General features: G+C 28.9%; 3 protein-coding genes and 1 non-coding gene across 6 annotated transcripts; 3 read left to right on the top strand and 1 right to left on the bottom strand.

Annotated features, from left to right (window-relative positions):
- Nucleotides 1-1606: 1606 nt before the first annotated feature.
- On the top strand, nucleotides 1607-4748 carry LOC105186525 (uncharacterized). 3 transcript variants are annotated; one of them, XM_011146795.3, is made up of 7 exons: nucleotides 1607-1878; nucleotides 2184-2379; nucleotides 2647-2736; nucleotides 2886-2984; nucleotides 3679-3850; nucleotides 3998-4079; nucleotides 4609-4748. In XM_011146795.3, exons 2-7 carry the CDS (start codon nucleotides 2322-2324, stop codon nucleotides 4705-4707), a joined length of 600 nt encoding a protein of 199 aa, XP_011145097.1. In that variant the 5' UTR covers nucleotides 1607-1878; nucleotides 2184-2321; the 3' UTR covers nucleotides 4708-4748. The 3 variants fall into 3 exon arrangements, with proteins under 3 accessions (XP_011145097.1, XP_019698498.1, XP_019698497.1); XM_019842939.2 differs by having other exon boundaries at nucleotides 1607-1874; XM_019842938.2 differs by having other exon boundaries at nucleotides 1607-1870.
- Nucleotides 4749-7215: 2467 nt separating this feature from the next.
- Nucleotides 7216-12314, bottom strand: Cisd2 (CDGSH iron sulfur domain 2). Its single transcript, XM_011146794.3, has 5 exons — nucleotides 12259-12314; nucleotides 11988-12139; nucleotides 11734-11828; nucleotides 9914-10030; nucleotides 7216-7910 (listed from the first exon to the last, which is right to left on the bottom strand). Exons 2-5 carry the CDS (start codon nucleotides 12082-12084, stop codon nucleotides 7818-7820), a joined length of 402 nt encoding a protein of 133 aa, XP_011145096.1. The 5' UTR covers nucleotides 12085-12139; nucleotides 12259-12314; the 3' UTR covers nucleotides 7216-7817.
- A 1037-nt stretch (nucleotides 12315-13351) lies between these two features.
- Nucleotides 13352-14300, top strand: LOC105186523 (UPF0488 protein CG14286). Its single transcript, XM_025304505.1, has 2 exons — nucleotides 13352-13537; nucleotides 13641-14300. Exons 1-2 carry the CDS (start codon nucleotides 13517-13519, stop codon nucleotides 14163-14165), a joined length of 546 nt encoding a protein of 181 aa, XP_025160290.1. The 5' UTR covers nucleotides 13352-13516; the 3' UTR covers nucleotides 14166-14300.
- A 305-nt stretch (nucleotides 14301-14605) lies between these two features.
- On the top strand, nucleotides 14606-14678 carry TRNAR-ACG (transfer RNA arginine (anticodon ACG)). Its single transcript has one exon. It is a non-coding gene; the product is annotated as a tRNA-Arg (tRNA).
- The last annotated feature ends 574 nt before the right edge of the window (nucleotides 14679-15252 follow it).

Genomic DNA, 15252 nt, shown 5'->3' on the forward strand with positions numbered 1-15252 from the left:
TTTATTATCATTTTTTTTATTGATTTATCATTTTTATTGATTATTATCTATTATGATCTATTATGATTATCATTTTTATTGATTTATTATCATTGATATATAATTTACATTATATTTTAATATTATATATTTATATTTAATATATATATTTTAATTTTATATATTATATTTTAATTATATATTATCAGTTTTTACCAAATTCAATTAAGAAAGAAAAAAGTTTGTTGAAAAATTTCAAATCGATGCTGGTCATTATATGTAAATTTATTGTACTGTTATATTATTCGTAGTATATTATGTTACTTAATAATTATATTACACTATTATCTAAATTCTGAATTATCTTAATACTAATTTAAAAAAGTTGTTTGGGTGCCTCAGTTTTCCTGTGCCTTTTTTATGAGAACAAGATAGTCAAAATATTAAAAACTAATTAATTATTATATATTTTATAATATTATAAAGTATATGATATAATAATGATTTTAATAATGATAGTATTTATAAGCTGGGGATAATCCTATTAAAAATAGTTTTTATTAAACCTTTGCATTATAATGTAAAAGAGAACAAGAAAGATAGCATAGGATATTTTAAGATTATCCTGAATATATTCATAATTATGATCTGGACATAATGGACACATTCAGAATGAATCTAATATTTTTTGATTGGAATATCTTGTAATATTTTGATAATCTTCATAATGAACTATAGAAATTATATATATTAAACAGAAATATATACAGGGTGTCCCATTTAACCTGACAAATCGTAATATCTGGAAAACTACATGTCGGATAAAAAAAAGTGGGTAATGAAATTTATTCGTCTCGAAGGGGGACATCCAATGATATCAAACTCGACCTCCCACCCCACTCCCGGGGGTGCTTGTTTATGGGCGCGGACGATGGAGAGATGCCACTAACAAATTAATTATGCAAAATCACCCCGATGGTGAGAGACGAGGGGACTCACCTAAAACAAGCACCCCGAAGGGAACAGAAAGCTACTACGTCCTCGTCGTTGTTCCTGGGTAACGCTAAAAGTAGTTTCTCGGAAAAATTCAACGCTATCTATCACGAATGAAAAAAATTGTTTCCATAAAAACTTCACGTAAAATCTAATTCTGCAATGAAAAATGTGGGTTCTTATTTGAGATTTGAACGTTACCACTCACCCTACCCCGAGGGGATGGGGGGGAATAACTGTTATTATGTTTTTTAAAAATATTGAACAGGTATTTTTTTATTTTTCAATCCAATGATCATTTCTGGAGAATTGCAGAAAATATAATTTTTTGCAATTACAGCGCCATCTATCACGAATCAAAAAAAAAAGTTTCGGACGAAACTTACGTATTTTGTAGCGTAGAATCCGAATCTGCAATAAAAAATGGGGGTTCCCATTTAAAATTTCAAAGTTGCCCCCCACCTCCACCCCCGGGAGTGGGATGGGAGATCGAGTTTGATATCATTTGATGTCCCCCTTCGAGACGAACAAATTTCATTACCCACTCTTTTTGATCCGACATGTAGTTTTCCAGATATTACGATTTGTCAGGTTAAATGGGACACCCTGTATATATATATATATATATTTTTTTTTTTTGAAGCAAAAGTATATATACACACAAACATACATAGTAACACTTGTGTACATACTTTTGACATGTTGGTATATGTACACATTATCTCGTGTCATGTATACCGTTACTCACGCTTCAAAGTGAAATGAAGAAGATTGTAAGCAGCAATAATAATACGACAATAGATGGATATCTTATAACGAAATTAGAATATTTTCGGAAGCTTGCGAATATAACAACATTAGGTGACTGAGAAACAGTCCTTCATTTGGTTTGGCAGAGGTATGTACGTATGTATATATTGAAGCCATTGCTACTATAAAATATCTATCTTTTATTCGCTCCAACAACTTAATTCTAATATATATATTATTATGTAGTTTTATTTTTAACGTGGTAGTTTAAAGCAATTTATCATATATTTCGCATGTCTTTAGATATCTATACACAGAACTAGCAAAAAGCGATGTTGCTACCGATCAAACATTGTCACGCTCTATTGATAAGACTTATATATAAAATCACAAGACATATTGCTTTCTTAAACAATCAATTCTCACATTGTGAAAATTTTAGTTTAAGTAAATGTTTACAGGAACATATCTCTCACATACGGACAGTTCAACTGTGGGAAAAACTTCTGCACTTCTGAATAATCTATCAATCGTTTTCAATTATATAGAACATTTTATTGCTTATTTTCTCAAATTTATTGAAGGAAAATTTGCCCATCATGATACACATTGTTTTGCGAGCACCATGGTTCATCTCATTTGCGATTATAATTACTTGTAAGGGACTTGACATATTTATCAAAATATTCAATTAAAAATGTTTCTATGAACTATAATATTCTTATTAATATTAAATAATATTAAATTAGTTCAATTAAATAAGTTAAAATTTCAAAAATATTTACAAAATTTTACAAAATTTACAAAATTGCAATTTAGATTTTTATATATAGCATATTAATTATATATAAAAAAAAGATTAATATTTACTAATTATGTTTTATTATTATATTGAATGAAATTTAATATCTATCACGCAAAAAGTGTTCCAGGTTTTTCAAATTGCAATAACGCACATCCCGTATCCATTCAATATAGTTGGAAATGAAATGCAGGCTTTATACATTCAAAAAGGTAAATATATTTTTATTATATTCATATCCTAAGAATAAATAAATAAGTATAGGCCAATATAATTTAGAATCTCTAATTAATTTATCAATAATAATCTAATATAATTGATAATAATTGATAGTTTAAGAATATATTATTTTTATTACAAGATACCTATGTGTGCAATGGTGGAAACTGGCAAAATATAGGAAGAATGGACAATAAAACAAGAGATAAAGACAGAAACGAGAATTTATCCAAAAAATATAGTAAGGACGACATTTAAAAATCATTCATTTGTTATTCAAATATAACTGCCTTTACGGAAAAAGCATTCAAATATTTAATATCTGCACTCAATATTTGAGTGTTTTTCCCGTAAGGATGATAAAGTTCAGGATCTTAAAACTAGTATGTCACTTATTATTTTTAATTAGTCCACACAAGTTACGAGATTAAATTTTAAATTATTCAAATTTTTCTTAAAGGTACATTAAAATAATAATGAGTGATCTTGATTTAAAACATTAAAAAAAATTGATCTCTTTCGAAAATTGATTTTTTAAATCGATTCTTTTCTGTTTGATTTTATATAAATGAAATACAAAGTTTTTCTTTCAATAGAGAATCGATTTTTTATTTATTGATATGTTTATGGCACATTTCTATAATAATTCTTTCCGCGCATATATAAATACTGTTTACCATTTAAAAAATATATATATTGTGACGAAGAAGTATTTTTCATTTATGAAACTTTTGATAACAACGTTTTAATAAACAGTGAACGACAGCTCAAATTTTTTAAAGGCTACTCAAGAAGGCGGCTTTTATAATATATCTGAAGATTAAGACCATCAGAAATGAATCTCCTAAACATCACTAATCATTAATCTATATTATTTTTAAACGTGTATATATTATTTGTAGAAAAATAATATATTGTGTATATTATTCTTTTAGATACAATTATGAATGAAACAAATAATGATTATATTACATTAACAAGCACTTCATTCCTACAAAGGATACAAAAATTCATATTAAAAAATGCGCATATATTACTAACAATAGTCTTAATAATAATATTATTTCTCCTAATCGAAATCTATGAAACTCATAATTTTGATAATGAGTAAGTACAATTTAATACTCGTAAAATTAATGATATTTGATTATTAATTTTAATATTTACAAATTATTAACTTTTTATATGTAGCATATTATACAATATAATCTTTAAATTTTATTCGTTCATACTAAATCAACAATCAATATTTAGGATGACGAATTCCAAGGATCGTCGCTATCATCCCCGCTTTGAGTCTGCTGAAAACCTTAATGAATTTGACTTAGAAGAAAAAGTAAGTGAAATATATATACATCAGTAAAATATGTTACATACACACTCAATGCAGTCAATATCATAAACAAATTGAATATAAATAATCTAAGAGAAACAATTGTACAAAAAATATAAATGTAAAATATATATACATACATATCTCCTTTCTTTTTTAAGATTTACAACCATTGATATATTCTACATTACTTTATTATGATATTAAATATATTGATACAAATATATTCATTATAATATTATTTCATTTCCAACTTATAAATAAATATTAAAATGAATTATTCATTGAATATGAATTCATAGATTTTAACTGAAACAATTTTACCAAAACATTAACACTTATATCTTTTAAAAGTTATTATCAATATTTACAAATATATGTATTTGTTTCTTTATATCATTCTTTTCATTATATTGCATATGATTTTATTATATTTATATCCATATGCGCGTACACACATACAACACATCTGATTATAATACATGAATATAAATTATATTACTTGTCACTAATAATAACTTATTTTTTACAGGAACATTCTTCTGTAAAATATACTTCTCTAGAGCCCGAAACTTTACTAAAGGCATTATATCATAAATTATGCGATTATGCAAACAATATAAAAATTTAGTAAACGATATTTTAATTTCCATAATACTCATTTTATGTACAATTTCATTTTACCATATATTACATATTTTATATAGTTTTTATAAATAATAAATACCAGAAAAATATTTGATGGTTTTCACAAAAAATGCACATGAGCAATGATAAAAGATATGTTTATGTTTCTTGACAAATAGATTCGACAATTTATATTTTGCCTAATTTGAAAATTCCTAAAATTTATCTAAAGTCCAAAATATTTATCTCAAAAATATTTTCTTATTAAATTATTTTTCTTATTAATTACAAGAACGTAAAATATTAATTGTCAGGATTTGAATTAAAATCAGTGGTGAAAGAATAATTTAATAATATTTTTTTATATTAATCTATGATTAGTCTATAATTTTTTATTCTTTTGTAATTTTTTTTATATTGTATCTCTCACTTTATTATTATGAAAAACTTATTCTGCTAATGATTATCCTCAGACTAATTTGTAATGAATTATAATGAACTGTGCAGGAGCATTTACTATTTGCATTCGTAACTAAGATTTTATGCAAGATTTTATATTGTTTATTTATAATATTTATCTATTTGTTGTCAAAATTAAATTGTGGAAGCCATCAATTTTCTCTTTATTAATTTATATGAGTCATATTGAGACATTACATACAATATGTGATACACGTAATAATACATATGTAATAATGTAATAATACATAAGAAAATGTATCAGTAACAAAGAACATATTGATGGCTCGCTTTTCTATATAAAAGTAATGCTTTTGGTCTAGCATTATATGAAATAATTAATTTCATATAGATAAATAATTATGTATCTATATAAATCTTGACAGACTGATGATACACTTAAATTTAGCAATTGTAATATATGCGCATAAATTTAAATGTACATATATATAATTATAATATTATATAATATTATATTATATTTTTTTATATTATAATATTATATTACAATATATTATAAATCTAAAGCATTATCCCCTACCAATGTTAAATATATTATTGAAACAAATTATCAAATATTGTTATTTAATATTCGGTTTACATTCAGTCCTATATTATAAAATATTTTTTAATGATACAATAATATATTCATTTTAATATATTGCAAGTACCATTTTTTCAAAAAAAGTTAATTTGTTACAAAACAATTAGTGTATTTAACGGAAATTAGCATTATCTTTTATTGCATTGCTAGAAGTTAATTGGATTTATTTAAAATTAGTAATTAATGTCTTCGTGATGTCTTAAAAACATTCTTTTATATATATTTTGTTAGTATATATGCATACTATTCTATCATATTTGTTTCAAAACGAAAAGGAGGAAACAAGCAATAATAACGACAAGAAATTAATAATAACTCTGGTAAGTAATTAATTAGCAATTTGCTGACGGATTTGATCAGGATTTGTTGACAATTCATAGACATCTGTATCCGCTTTTGGCTCATGTTCTGTCCACAAAGTATACTGACAGAATTTAACAGCAGACTGACGGCAGAAGACGAACAAAATTTGCAGTAATTTTCGTTTAAATACATTGAAGCAACAGATCCTGTTTGGTTTCTGCCATTAGTCCTGTCATATTTTGTCATCGGATCCTGTTATATTTCTGCTAATAAGCTACTGATAGAATCTGCAGTAGATACTTATGCAAAAGTTGTTTTTACAGGTTTGGCTATCTAAGAGAATGTAACAATATAAACATATATATTGAAATAAACATTATAATATTAAATTTCTTTAATATTATTATTTATATTTGTTATGTTTTATTATGAAATATACAGTTTGGCTCATATAATTCTTTACAATCCGATATCTCTCAAGAACTATTTCATCATTTATATTTAAATCGTCTATATTTAAAAGTTGGGATTTTGAACTGTATAAACCTGAAGATCCTTTAAACTGAAATAAAGTTAGTCTCCTAACTCCTCCAGGAATTAACTTTAAATTTCTAAATAGGAGGAACTCTTATATAAAATCATATTTTTGAGTCTACGAAAGAATATAATTTAGTTTTATTCAAAACATTTTTGGTTAGATATTTCTATTAAAAAATATTGCAGTATGAAGTTTCGATTTACAGCTCGCAAATAAACAGATGAAAACATCACAACACTTGGCTAATTAAAAAAAAATGTATAATGGATGAATGTTTTCGTATGTTTCTTTGTAACAATTGTACTGTTATTGTTTTTGTAAATGTATTGTATTTGTATCGTTATTGTTTTTATAAATTGTATTATGATTGTATTTGTATCAAAAACAATTTTATTGTCGTAAGGCAGCATACAGTCACAGAATACTCTCTCCCTCTCTCTCTCTCTCTCTCCCTCTCTCTCAGTGTGTATATCACACACAGTTCCACTGAACAATAATTATACATTGAATATTTGATCTCATCTTTGGGATAGGATTGTTTATTGATGTATTTAATTAAATCTTGAAATATAGATATTTGCAGGTAAAATATTAAATAACGCATGAGAATAAGATCACCAAATATGGGATAAATTTATTTAAAAATGCTTCCGAGAAACCGCAGTTTAAAAAATAAGAAGACAAAGAAATTTATCTATAATATACAACTGACAAATGAACAATCTGAAGGGAAATAATTCTTAGTCTATTACATAAACTTTTCGCTGCAGCATACTTGAAAGTGAATAATTATATAATGTTCATAATTTTTATGTGTAGTTTTTGTATATGTCACTTTCTTTATAGAGAACAGATATATACAACTTTCATATATGATTAACCACTTGCGTAAATTACAATGTCACTTGCGCATAGTATAAAAATGCATTTTCAAAACCGATGTTATTGTCTCTATAAATATAAGCTAATATATAGCTATATGCTAAATATAAGCTAAAATATAAGAATAAATATTAAATGCTAATTAACTGTTGATATCGACACTGTATAATTGAATTATTCCCCTCAAATTGATTTATTTTATACTGTACAACAAAATGAGAAATGCACCCTGCATTTGTTTGTTTCTTTATCTTTATCTTGTCACTTTATCTGAAGTAGCTATCTTACAGTGATTGTGGCAAACGATCAACATTGGCTGGCACTTTTCTTAATCTCCTTCGTTATCTGTGATGACGAGCGGGCCTACATTATCGTTGTGCTCCTTATTATGACGTCCGTGGCTGCCATCGCAGTAGGGCCACTGTATGAAAGAAATTATTTAAGAAAAAGTAATGTATATTTTTTACGACAAACTCTATACACGATGTTTCTAAGAAAAATTGTTATACAGGTTGCATGAAAAGTTCGCGGAGTGAAACTGAAATAAAGAATACCTAATTCTAAAAATGATTTTATTCTTCAATATAGTCTCCATTAACTTCAATACACTTGGCCCAATGGCTCTCCAATAATTTTATTCCATCGCGGAAGTGTGTTTCTGGAAGGTCTGCGAAATATGCCTCTACAGCTGCTATAGCTTCTTCATTTGACAAAAAATGCTTTCCACAGAGGAATTGTTTCAGGTTTCGGAACAGATAGAAGTTGCTGGGTGCCAAATCTGGCGAATACAGTGGATGATCAAGCAATTTGTACTTCAATTCATTGAATTTAGACATTGACAAAACACTTTTGTGAGCAGGTGTGTTGTCTTGGTGAAAAATGATTTGTTTGTGCCGCAAACCAGGTCTTTTCTCACGAATTTTTATGTCCAATTGATCCAAAAGGTTACAATAATATTCAGAGTTAATTGTTTTACCTTTTTCCAGATAGTCTATTAACAAAATCCCTTTAGCATCCCAAAAAACTGATGCCAAAACCTTTTTCGCCAATCTTTCATGCTTTTTTTGCTTTGTAGCTGAACATCCAGCTTCAGTGCACTGTAAACGTTCCTGTTTCAATTTAGGATCATGGTGATGGATCCAAGTCTCATCCATAGTTATAAAACGACGCATAAAATCGGTTTTATTCTTCTTAAAACAATCCAAATGACGCTGAGAAATTTGCTTTCGAGCGAGTTTTTGTTTAATTGTTAACGTATGCGGCACCACTTTTCCAAACACCTTTTTCATTTGTAATTCTTTATGCAAAATATGCCGTACCCGTTCATCTGAAATGCCTATAGTATGAGCAATTTCACGCGTAGTCACACGTGGATCTTCAGAAACAATAACATGTATTTGCTCAATGATTTCTGGTGTTGAAGCGCTTTTTGGACGTCCACTGCGTGGATCATCTTCAATGTTTGTACGACCACGTTGAAACTCAAGTGCCCATTTACAAACCATTGTTTTTGAAGGAGCAGATTCCCCTAACACATTTACCATCTCGGAATGAATTTCCATTGCCTTTAAACCTTTTTTAACAAAGAACTCAATCACTGCACGCTGTTTCAAATTTTCCATTGCAAACAAATATACTGATACGTCAACTTCGATTGGCTTGTAAGCACAGAAAGAATTGATAGATGGAAATGAAACTTAACCTAGGTTCATGTGAAGAGTGATTCTATATAACCGACTACAATTTATAATTCTACCGTTTACTTATAGATGCCGCTCCGCGAACTTTTCACGCAACCTGTGTAACTCACTGGCTGCGTTCAGCAAAACAAAGTGATCAGTGAGCGCTTAGTGATTCTCGCTCCTGATTGGTACTTCTGGGTCTATGAAGAATCTAAAAAATGTTCCAATCACAGACAATAATCACTAAGCGCTCACTGATCATTTTGTTCTACTGAACGCAGCCACTGTTATAAGCTTTACTAAATAAAGTCAATATAAGAAAAATGGTTGTAATATATATCTATAGGATTGCATATGCGTCAACAACATATAAATCTTAGAAATTAGTAACATACGAAAGATAATTAAAAGTTATACATATTTTTTAAATATCAATCAAGAAATAATTTTCTAATGAGAAATAAATATGCGTAGAAATAATAATTGAAAAAGCATATAACATATATGCAAATATATATAATAAATATAATAAAAGATATAATAAAAAATAATATACACACGATTATTAAATTTTGAGAAATCTCACTGCTTCAAGAAGGCGCGTCAATTTGAATCTGAGTGCTATTATTACCCGGCAGACATTTTGCAATCATATTTTTGGAATCTAGCTAAGTAGGTTAAAAACGTAACGGAACCTCGAGATTATGTATCACTTGCTACAGTTCTGATAGAAGGAACTTACGTTCTCAGATCTCCAACAACGACAGAATACAGCTTTCTCGGAGATATCCTCAATGTCAACGGTATCCACTACTTTTGCTACGTCCTTCTTCACTTTCAGATTAACTAATCCACTTGGCTATGTGTGAGAGAGAGAAGAATGCAATATATTAATAGTTTCTTATATTTCTATTATTGATATATCTTAAGCATACATGTGTGTATGTGTGTGTGCGTGTATGTGTATTATCGTAAAAAAGAACAGCAACAATAGGAAGAACAGCCTGAAGAATTAATTTAAACAATTAAACAACATAAATTTAAACAACAAACAATTTCAATTTTTTATATATACCCTGTATAAAATGTCGTATTTAAAAATATTGTTTCGCATTTACGAGATTTTGTCATGAATTCTGCTTTGCCGAAATCTCGGATTGGATCACGGGCCAATACTTTTCAATGCGAGGGAGAATAGAATGTGAAAATATTGTATGCCTCTAAATCCGAAAACAATTAGGAGAAAAAGTGAATACTTTTCAATGCGGAAGTTCACATTTGGAAATTATCGATTGCACTTGAATGCAAGGCATATTTGAAACGAACTAAACCCTTTTTAATGCGAAGCATTCACCACTGCCGTCTTGCATTTAGCGCAGTGAAATTTAATGGGAACTAACACTTTTCAATCCCTTTCTTCGGATCAGAAAGCAGAATTCAGACGTATTCAAAATGTCAATACCTTTTAATACGTTTCAATTCGACATTTTATACAGGGTATTATTACTTATTGAGATTATTATACCAAAAAAGGAATTGTTAATCATACCGAACAAAAATAAATTATTGTAATATTATAACTCGATTGTAAGTCCAGTTTTTGTAAAATTTCACATAGATATCATCAGCACGTAACACAATGTGTACCGTTTAATCATTTGTATTTAGCGCCACAGAATAAGGGGCAACGATAAATCGATACTCTCTCCCTCTGTCACTCTCTCCATTACCTCCCGGTCGGCATTTGTTAGCGCTTAGTGTGAAAGATCGAATGGTATGTCGTGTTAACGCATTTTATCCGGGCTTCAATCATATATTCATATTTATATACATGTATATTTATTTTCTTCATTGTATATGTTGTATGTATAAATAATAATATAGGTATAGTTATACCTATATACCTATAAGGATACATAAAGGAAGTATACTGAAAAGACCTAACCTATAAAAATAGTTTATATTGTGGATCTAGAGATTATTCAATCTCAGGATCCTTACTGGTATAGCGAATATAGTATGCTTTTTTGATTTTAAATTTAATTTTTCTTATGAAAAAACGTATTACATCTTCTGCACTTGAGAGAAATTAAATAGGAAATTATAGATGGTTAACCATAAAGTTACAAAGCAACATTTATAACGATAATACTGAACCATACAGATGATAAAAAGAAAGCTCAAATCACATAAAAAACATCTTTCTTTAGTTGCATTTATGCACTTTGTTACATCTGACTCATGCACCCTCGAGTCGAGTATACATAAAATTACCTTCACTTGCTCCACTTTAAGTGCAAGAAGTGCAACTAAAATGAACGGACCTACACGCATTCAAAATGAAAAATGGAAAACTCTTGAAAACATTGCGGAAGTGCAAAAGTTTGATCGTAAAGAATATTGACTCGTCTTGACGCTTTGCAATAATAAGTTTATTGCAAACGCGATTTTTAAAAAGAAATATTTAGAAGTTACATAATCGTATCAAGTCACTCACACTCAAAGGCCGATATTAGTGACTATCGTCCTTGATATAACGGGTGTTTCTTCGTGTGTACTTACCGCAGGCCTGGCACGCGGACAAAATGCTCGATAGGACATATATCCGAGTCCGGCAAGAGCTGCGGTAGGCGGTATCAAAGCGAACCAGTCCTTTACTGGCATGGAGAGAAAATAAAAGAGTCATATTAATTGGGAAGATTGAATGTTCGAAGGCGAAAGAAAAAAATCGGCAGGTTAGGTCAAAGTGCGAAAAATGCTAAAACGAAAACATGATTTTCGAAAGCAAATTACGAGAAGAGTGAATGAAATTTTACCTCCCAGACGAAACCAGCCGCCTATCGATTCAGGAATCGGCAGGCCAGCAAGATAATTCGGAACAGACACTTTCACGAGGTGTGCGATCGGCTCCATGTTCGCTGTACTTACTGGTGGCGGTGACTACATTCGCCAGTAGGCGCGAACAGTGCTGGATCGAGGCAAAAAATAGTATATCGTTAAATTTGCAATTTGGTTATTTTCGCTATCTTCACTTTAAAGTTTAAGTTCAAGAGCTTGTAATTTGAAAATAGCAATTGAAATGTTTACATTCAAATTTCAGCTTTCGAATAAAGTTTTTAAGAATGGTCAAATACGAGTGGTCATATTCAGCACTCTTTGACATGAACTATGCACTTTACTGAGGCCACGTTCGATGCGCAAGCGCAGCAAATTTAGGTTGCCTATGAATATTAGCAAAGTGAAAAACCCGGCGGCAATGATGACCGAGTCATATTACTCCATCTCGTTTTTTTCAGCGCATGCGCTCTAGAAAAATGTGTAACAAGAAAAAAAGAATATCATATAAAATTCTCTAATTTTCTTTTTTTTTCAATAGCAAAATTTATTATTAATTTGTAGAAATATTAAGTTATATTAATGTCGATTTTTTTTACATATCTCAACTGCAACCCAATTTAAACGTTAGCTGAGTCTACCAAAACTATTGTACTTATTGCGCTCTTTTTTGTTAGGTATCATTGAAAGCTTATTTTGCATATGTGCAAGAAATCCATATTATTTTGCATACTTATTCTTCTTTGCGTTACAAACGTCATAAATCAAAAAGGCCGGTCCAGACAGAATAGGTTGGAAACACCCAGTTGCGAGTTGCGAAAGATGGCAACTACTAGTTATAAAATGCTATTTTCGGTTGTAAGAGACGGTTGCGATTGCCGGTTGCCGTCGCCAAGAAGTTAAAAGTTGGGCAACTCTCTTTTAGCAACCGCAACTTATCTTACGACTGAAAATAACACTTTGTAACTAGTAGTTGCCATTCTTCGCAACTCGCAACTAGGTGTTTGCAACCTATTCTGGACCGGGCTTAAGGCCGGGTTTACAATAAGTGTAGTAAGCTTTAAGCTTTAAGAAATTGGCTAACCTTATTCGATTATTCTTGTAAAAGTCGACTAGGATTGGTTAATTTCTTAAGGCTTAAAGCTTACTACACTTATTGTAGACCCGGCCTAACAATTATCAGTGCTCAATGAATATATGTCCAAAAAAACTAAAGATCTAGTTAGTTTTCAAAAATGTTCTTTCACAGTGCGTGCGCAGGTACCACCTGTCCATTGCAAATTGCAGTCAATCAACAGTCTGCGTTTACTCTTCGAAGGTTTTGGTTGTAGCGCGATTTACGCAAAGGTCTGTAGTTATTTCATGCTATACATAACCTGATATTCTTGTATTGTAAAGTGAAGCAGTATACAAGATTAACTTTAATTATAAATCAATTTTCTGTAACGTATTATTACTTTGGGACAACATAAACTAATAAAACAGAAAATAATTTCGTTATTGGAAAAAAATGCCACCAAAATCTGCAATGGTAATAGAAAACTTCATATTTTATTATTTAGATATTATTTAGATATTAAAAACATTATTGAAATAATTTGATAACAACTTTAAAGTATTACATTTTATTTCAGAATTCCAAACGTAGCACTAAAAATAAAAAATGTACATCAGAGCCACGTATTTCTCCTGAAGCAACTGCAGACAGTACAAGTGGTTTGAATCCAGAAATAGAGGATCAATTTGAATTAGAATTATGTTGGTGCATACAACAATTAGAAGCCAGCTTAGCTAATAGCAAATTACAAGAGAAACAAGTGCAAGATTTTAATAAATATTTACGTTCATTAAAGAGCAATACTGCACCATTAATAAAGAAGAGACAAATAATGAGAAATACATTGGGAAACTATAGAGATAAAATGGCTGAAGATGAACGGAAGCTTAATAAAACTGTATCAAATGTCATGTTTACAAATCCTGCTGCAATTAATAAAAAATCAGTATTTATCAAAAAAGCTGCCAAATGCAGTGAACAGAATCATCCAGAACAAACAAATGACCATAGAATACAAGAAACATCAGTCAGCGCAAAACAGATTATCAATATTGATAAAACTCAAACTCCATTTAAATTTAATTTTCAAATATGTCAATAAAATCTATATTTACATTTACATAATTATATCTTATCTTACAATCTTATAACATACTAGAAGATGAATGTGTCTACAAAAACCAAATTTATATGTTTTTATATTCCAATATGTTGCAGAGTTTACTGTATATGTCTGTTATCTAAATTTTATTTAAATGTTATATGTATAAACTTATTTCATATTTTTATTATATCTCTTTTTGAATAAAAAAATTATAAAATTTGAAACAATTTGTTATAACAGAACTTTGTACATTCATATGCACGTTGAACTTAGAAAATCATATGCCTTATGTTAAACTTAACATATTACAAAGAAGCAAAAAATATATACACATCAGTATAATTAAACAAAATTCTTAATAGATATAGCAAACATGTTGTAATTATAGAATATATTTGGTACCGCAAAACATTGGTTTTAATCATAGAGGACAAGAAGGTCCTGTGGCGCAACGGATAACGCGTCTGACTACGGATCAGAAGATTCCAGGTTCGAATCCTGGCAGGATCGAGTAATTTTTTATTTCTCTAATTTATATATTTTATTTTTATATATTAAAAGTATATTCTATATATATAAAATATGTATCGGATTTAAATATATATATATGAAACAAAAGACTAAAATTAATCAGAGAAACGAAAGATCAAATGTAACTTAGGTTAATTAAATTTTGATATAAATGATATTTCTTTTGTATACTTTATGAAAGAAAACATATATTTTTCATTGTTAATTTTTCTTTTTCATTTTTCCAAACACGTTATTTCTCTTTTCTATTCTACGTTTCTATTTTGATCTCTCCAATTTAATTACACTTTTTACACTTTATTGCAGTATTTCTATTTTCCTTTTCTCTCTCTCTCTCTCTCTCTCTCTCTCTCTCTTTCAACATGCAAATATATTCTATCATTTAAAATACAATAAAAGACAAGTTGAGAACAGTATTTATTGCATCATACTAAATGTATCAGATTCATCGTTATCTCAAATTAAATTTAATAACTTTTCTCGCATATAATCGAACATACTTACGCAGTAGGTATATTCAATGTGAAAATTACTCACTAAGTATTCATTAAAT

Source organism: Harpegnathos saltator, unplaced genomic scaffold, assembly GCF_003227715.2.
Source record: "Harpegnathos saltator strain DR-91 unplaced genomic scaffold, Hsal_v8.6 scaffold612, whole genome shotgun sequence".
NCBI lineage: Eukaryota > Metazoa > Arthropoda > Insecta > Hymenoptera > Formicidae > Harpegnathos > Harpegnathos saltator.

Bases quoted from the DNA above. Each gene is read 5' to 3' on its own strand.
- LOC105186525 (XM_011146795.3), top strand. From the start codon at position 2,322: ATGATACACATTGTTTTGCGAGCACCATGGTTCATCTCATTTGCGATT. The intron at 3,851-3,997 runs GTAAGTACAATT...ATCAATATTTAG, and splicing joins ACTCATAATTTTGATAATGA to GATGACGAATTCCAAGGATC. The intron at 4,080-4,608 runs GTAAGTGAAATA...TATTTTTTACAG, and splicing joins AATTTGACTTAGAAGAAAAA to GAACATTCTTCTGTAAAATA.
- Cisd2 (XM_011146794.3), bottom strand. From the start codon at position 12,084: ATGGAGCCGATCGCACACCTCGTGAAAGTGTCTGTTCCGAATTATCTT. The intron at 11,829-11,987 runs GTAAAATTTCAT...TCTCCATGCCAG, and splicing joins CGGCTGGTTTCGTCTGGGAG to TAAAGGACTGGTTCGCTTTG. The intron at 7,911-9,913 runs GTAAGTTCCTTC...TCTTTCATACAG, and splicing joins GTTGTTGGAGATCTGAGAAC to TGGCCCTACTGCGATGGCAG.
- LOC105186523 (XM_025304505.1), top strand. From the start codon at position 13,517: ATGCCACCAAAATCTGCAATG. The intron at 13,538-13,640 runs GTAATAGAAAAC...ATTTTATTTCAG, and splicing joins TGCCACCAAAATCTGCAATG to AATTCCAAACGTAGCACTAA.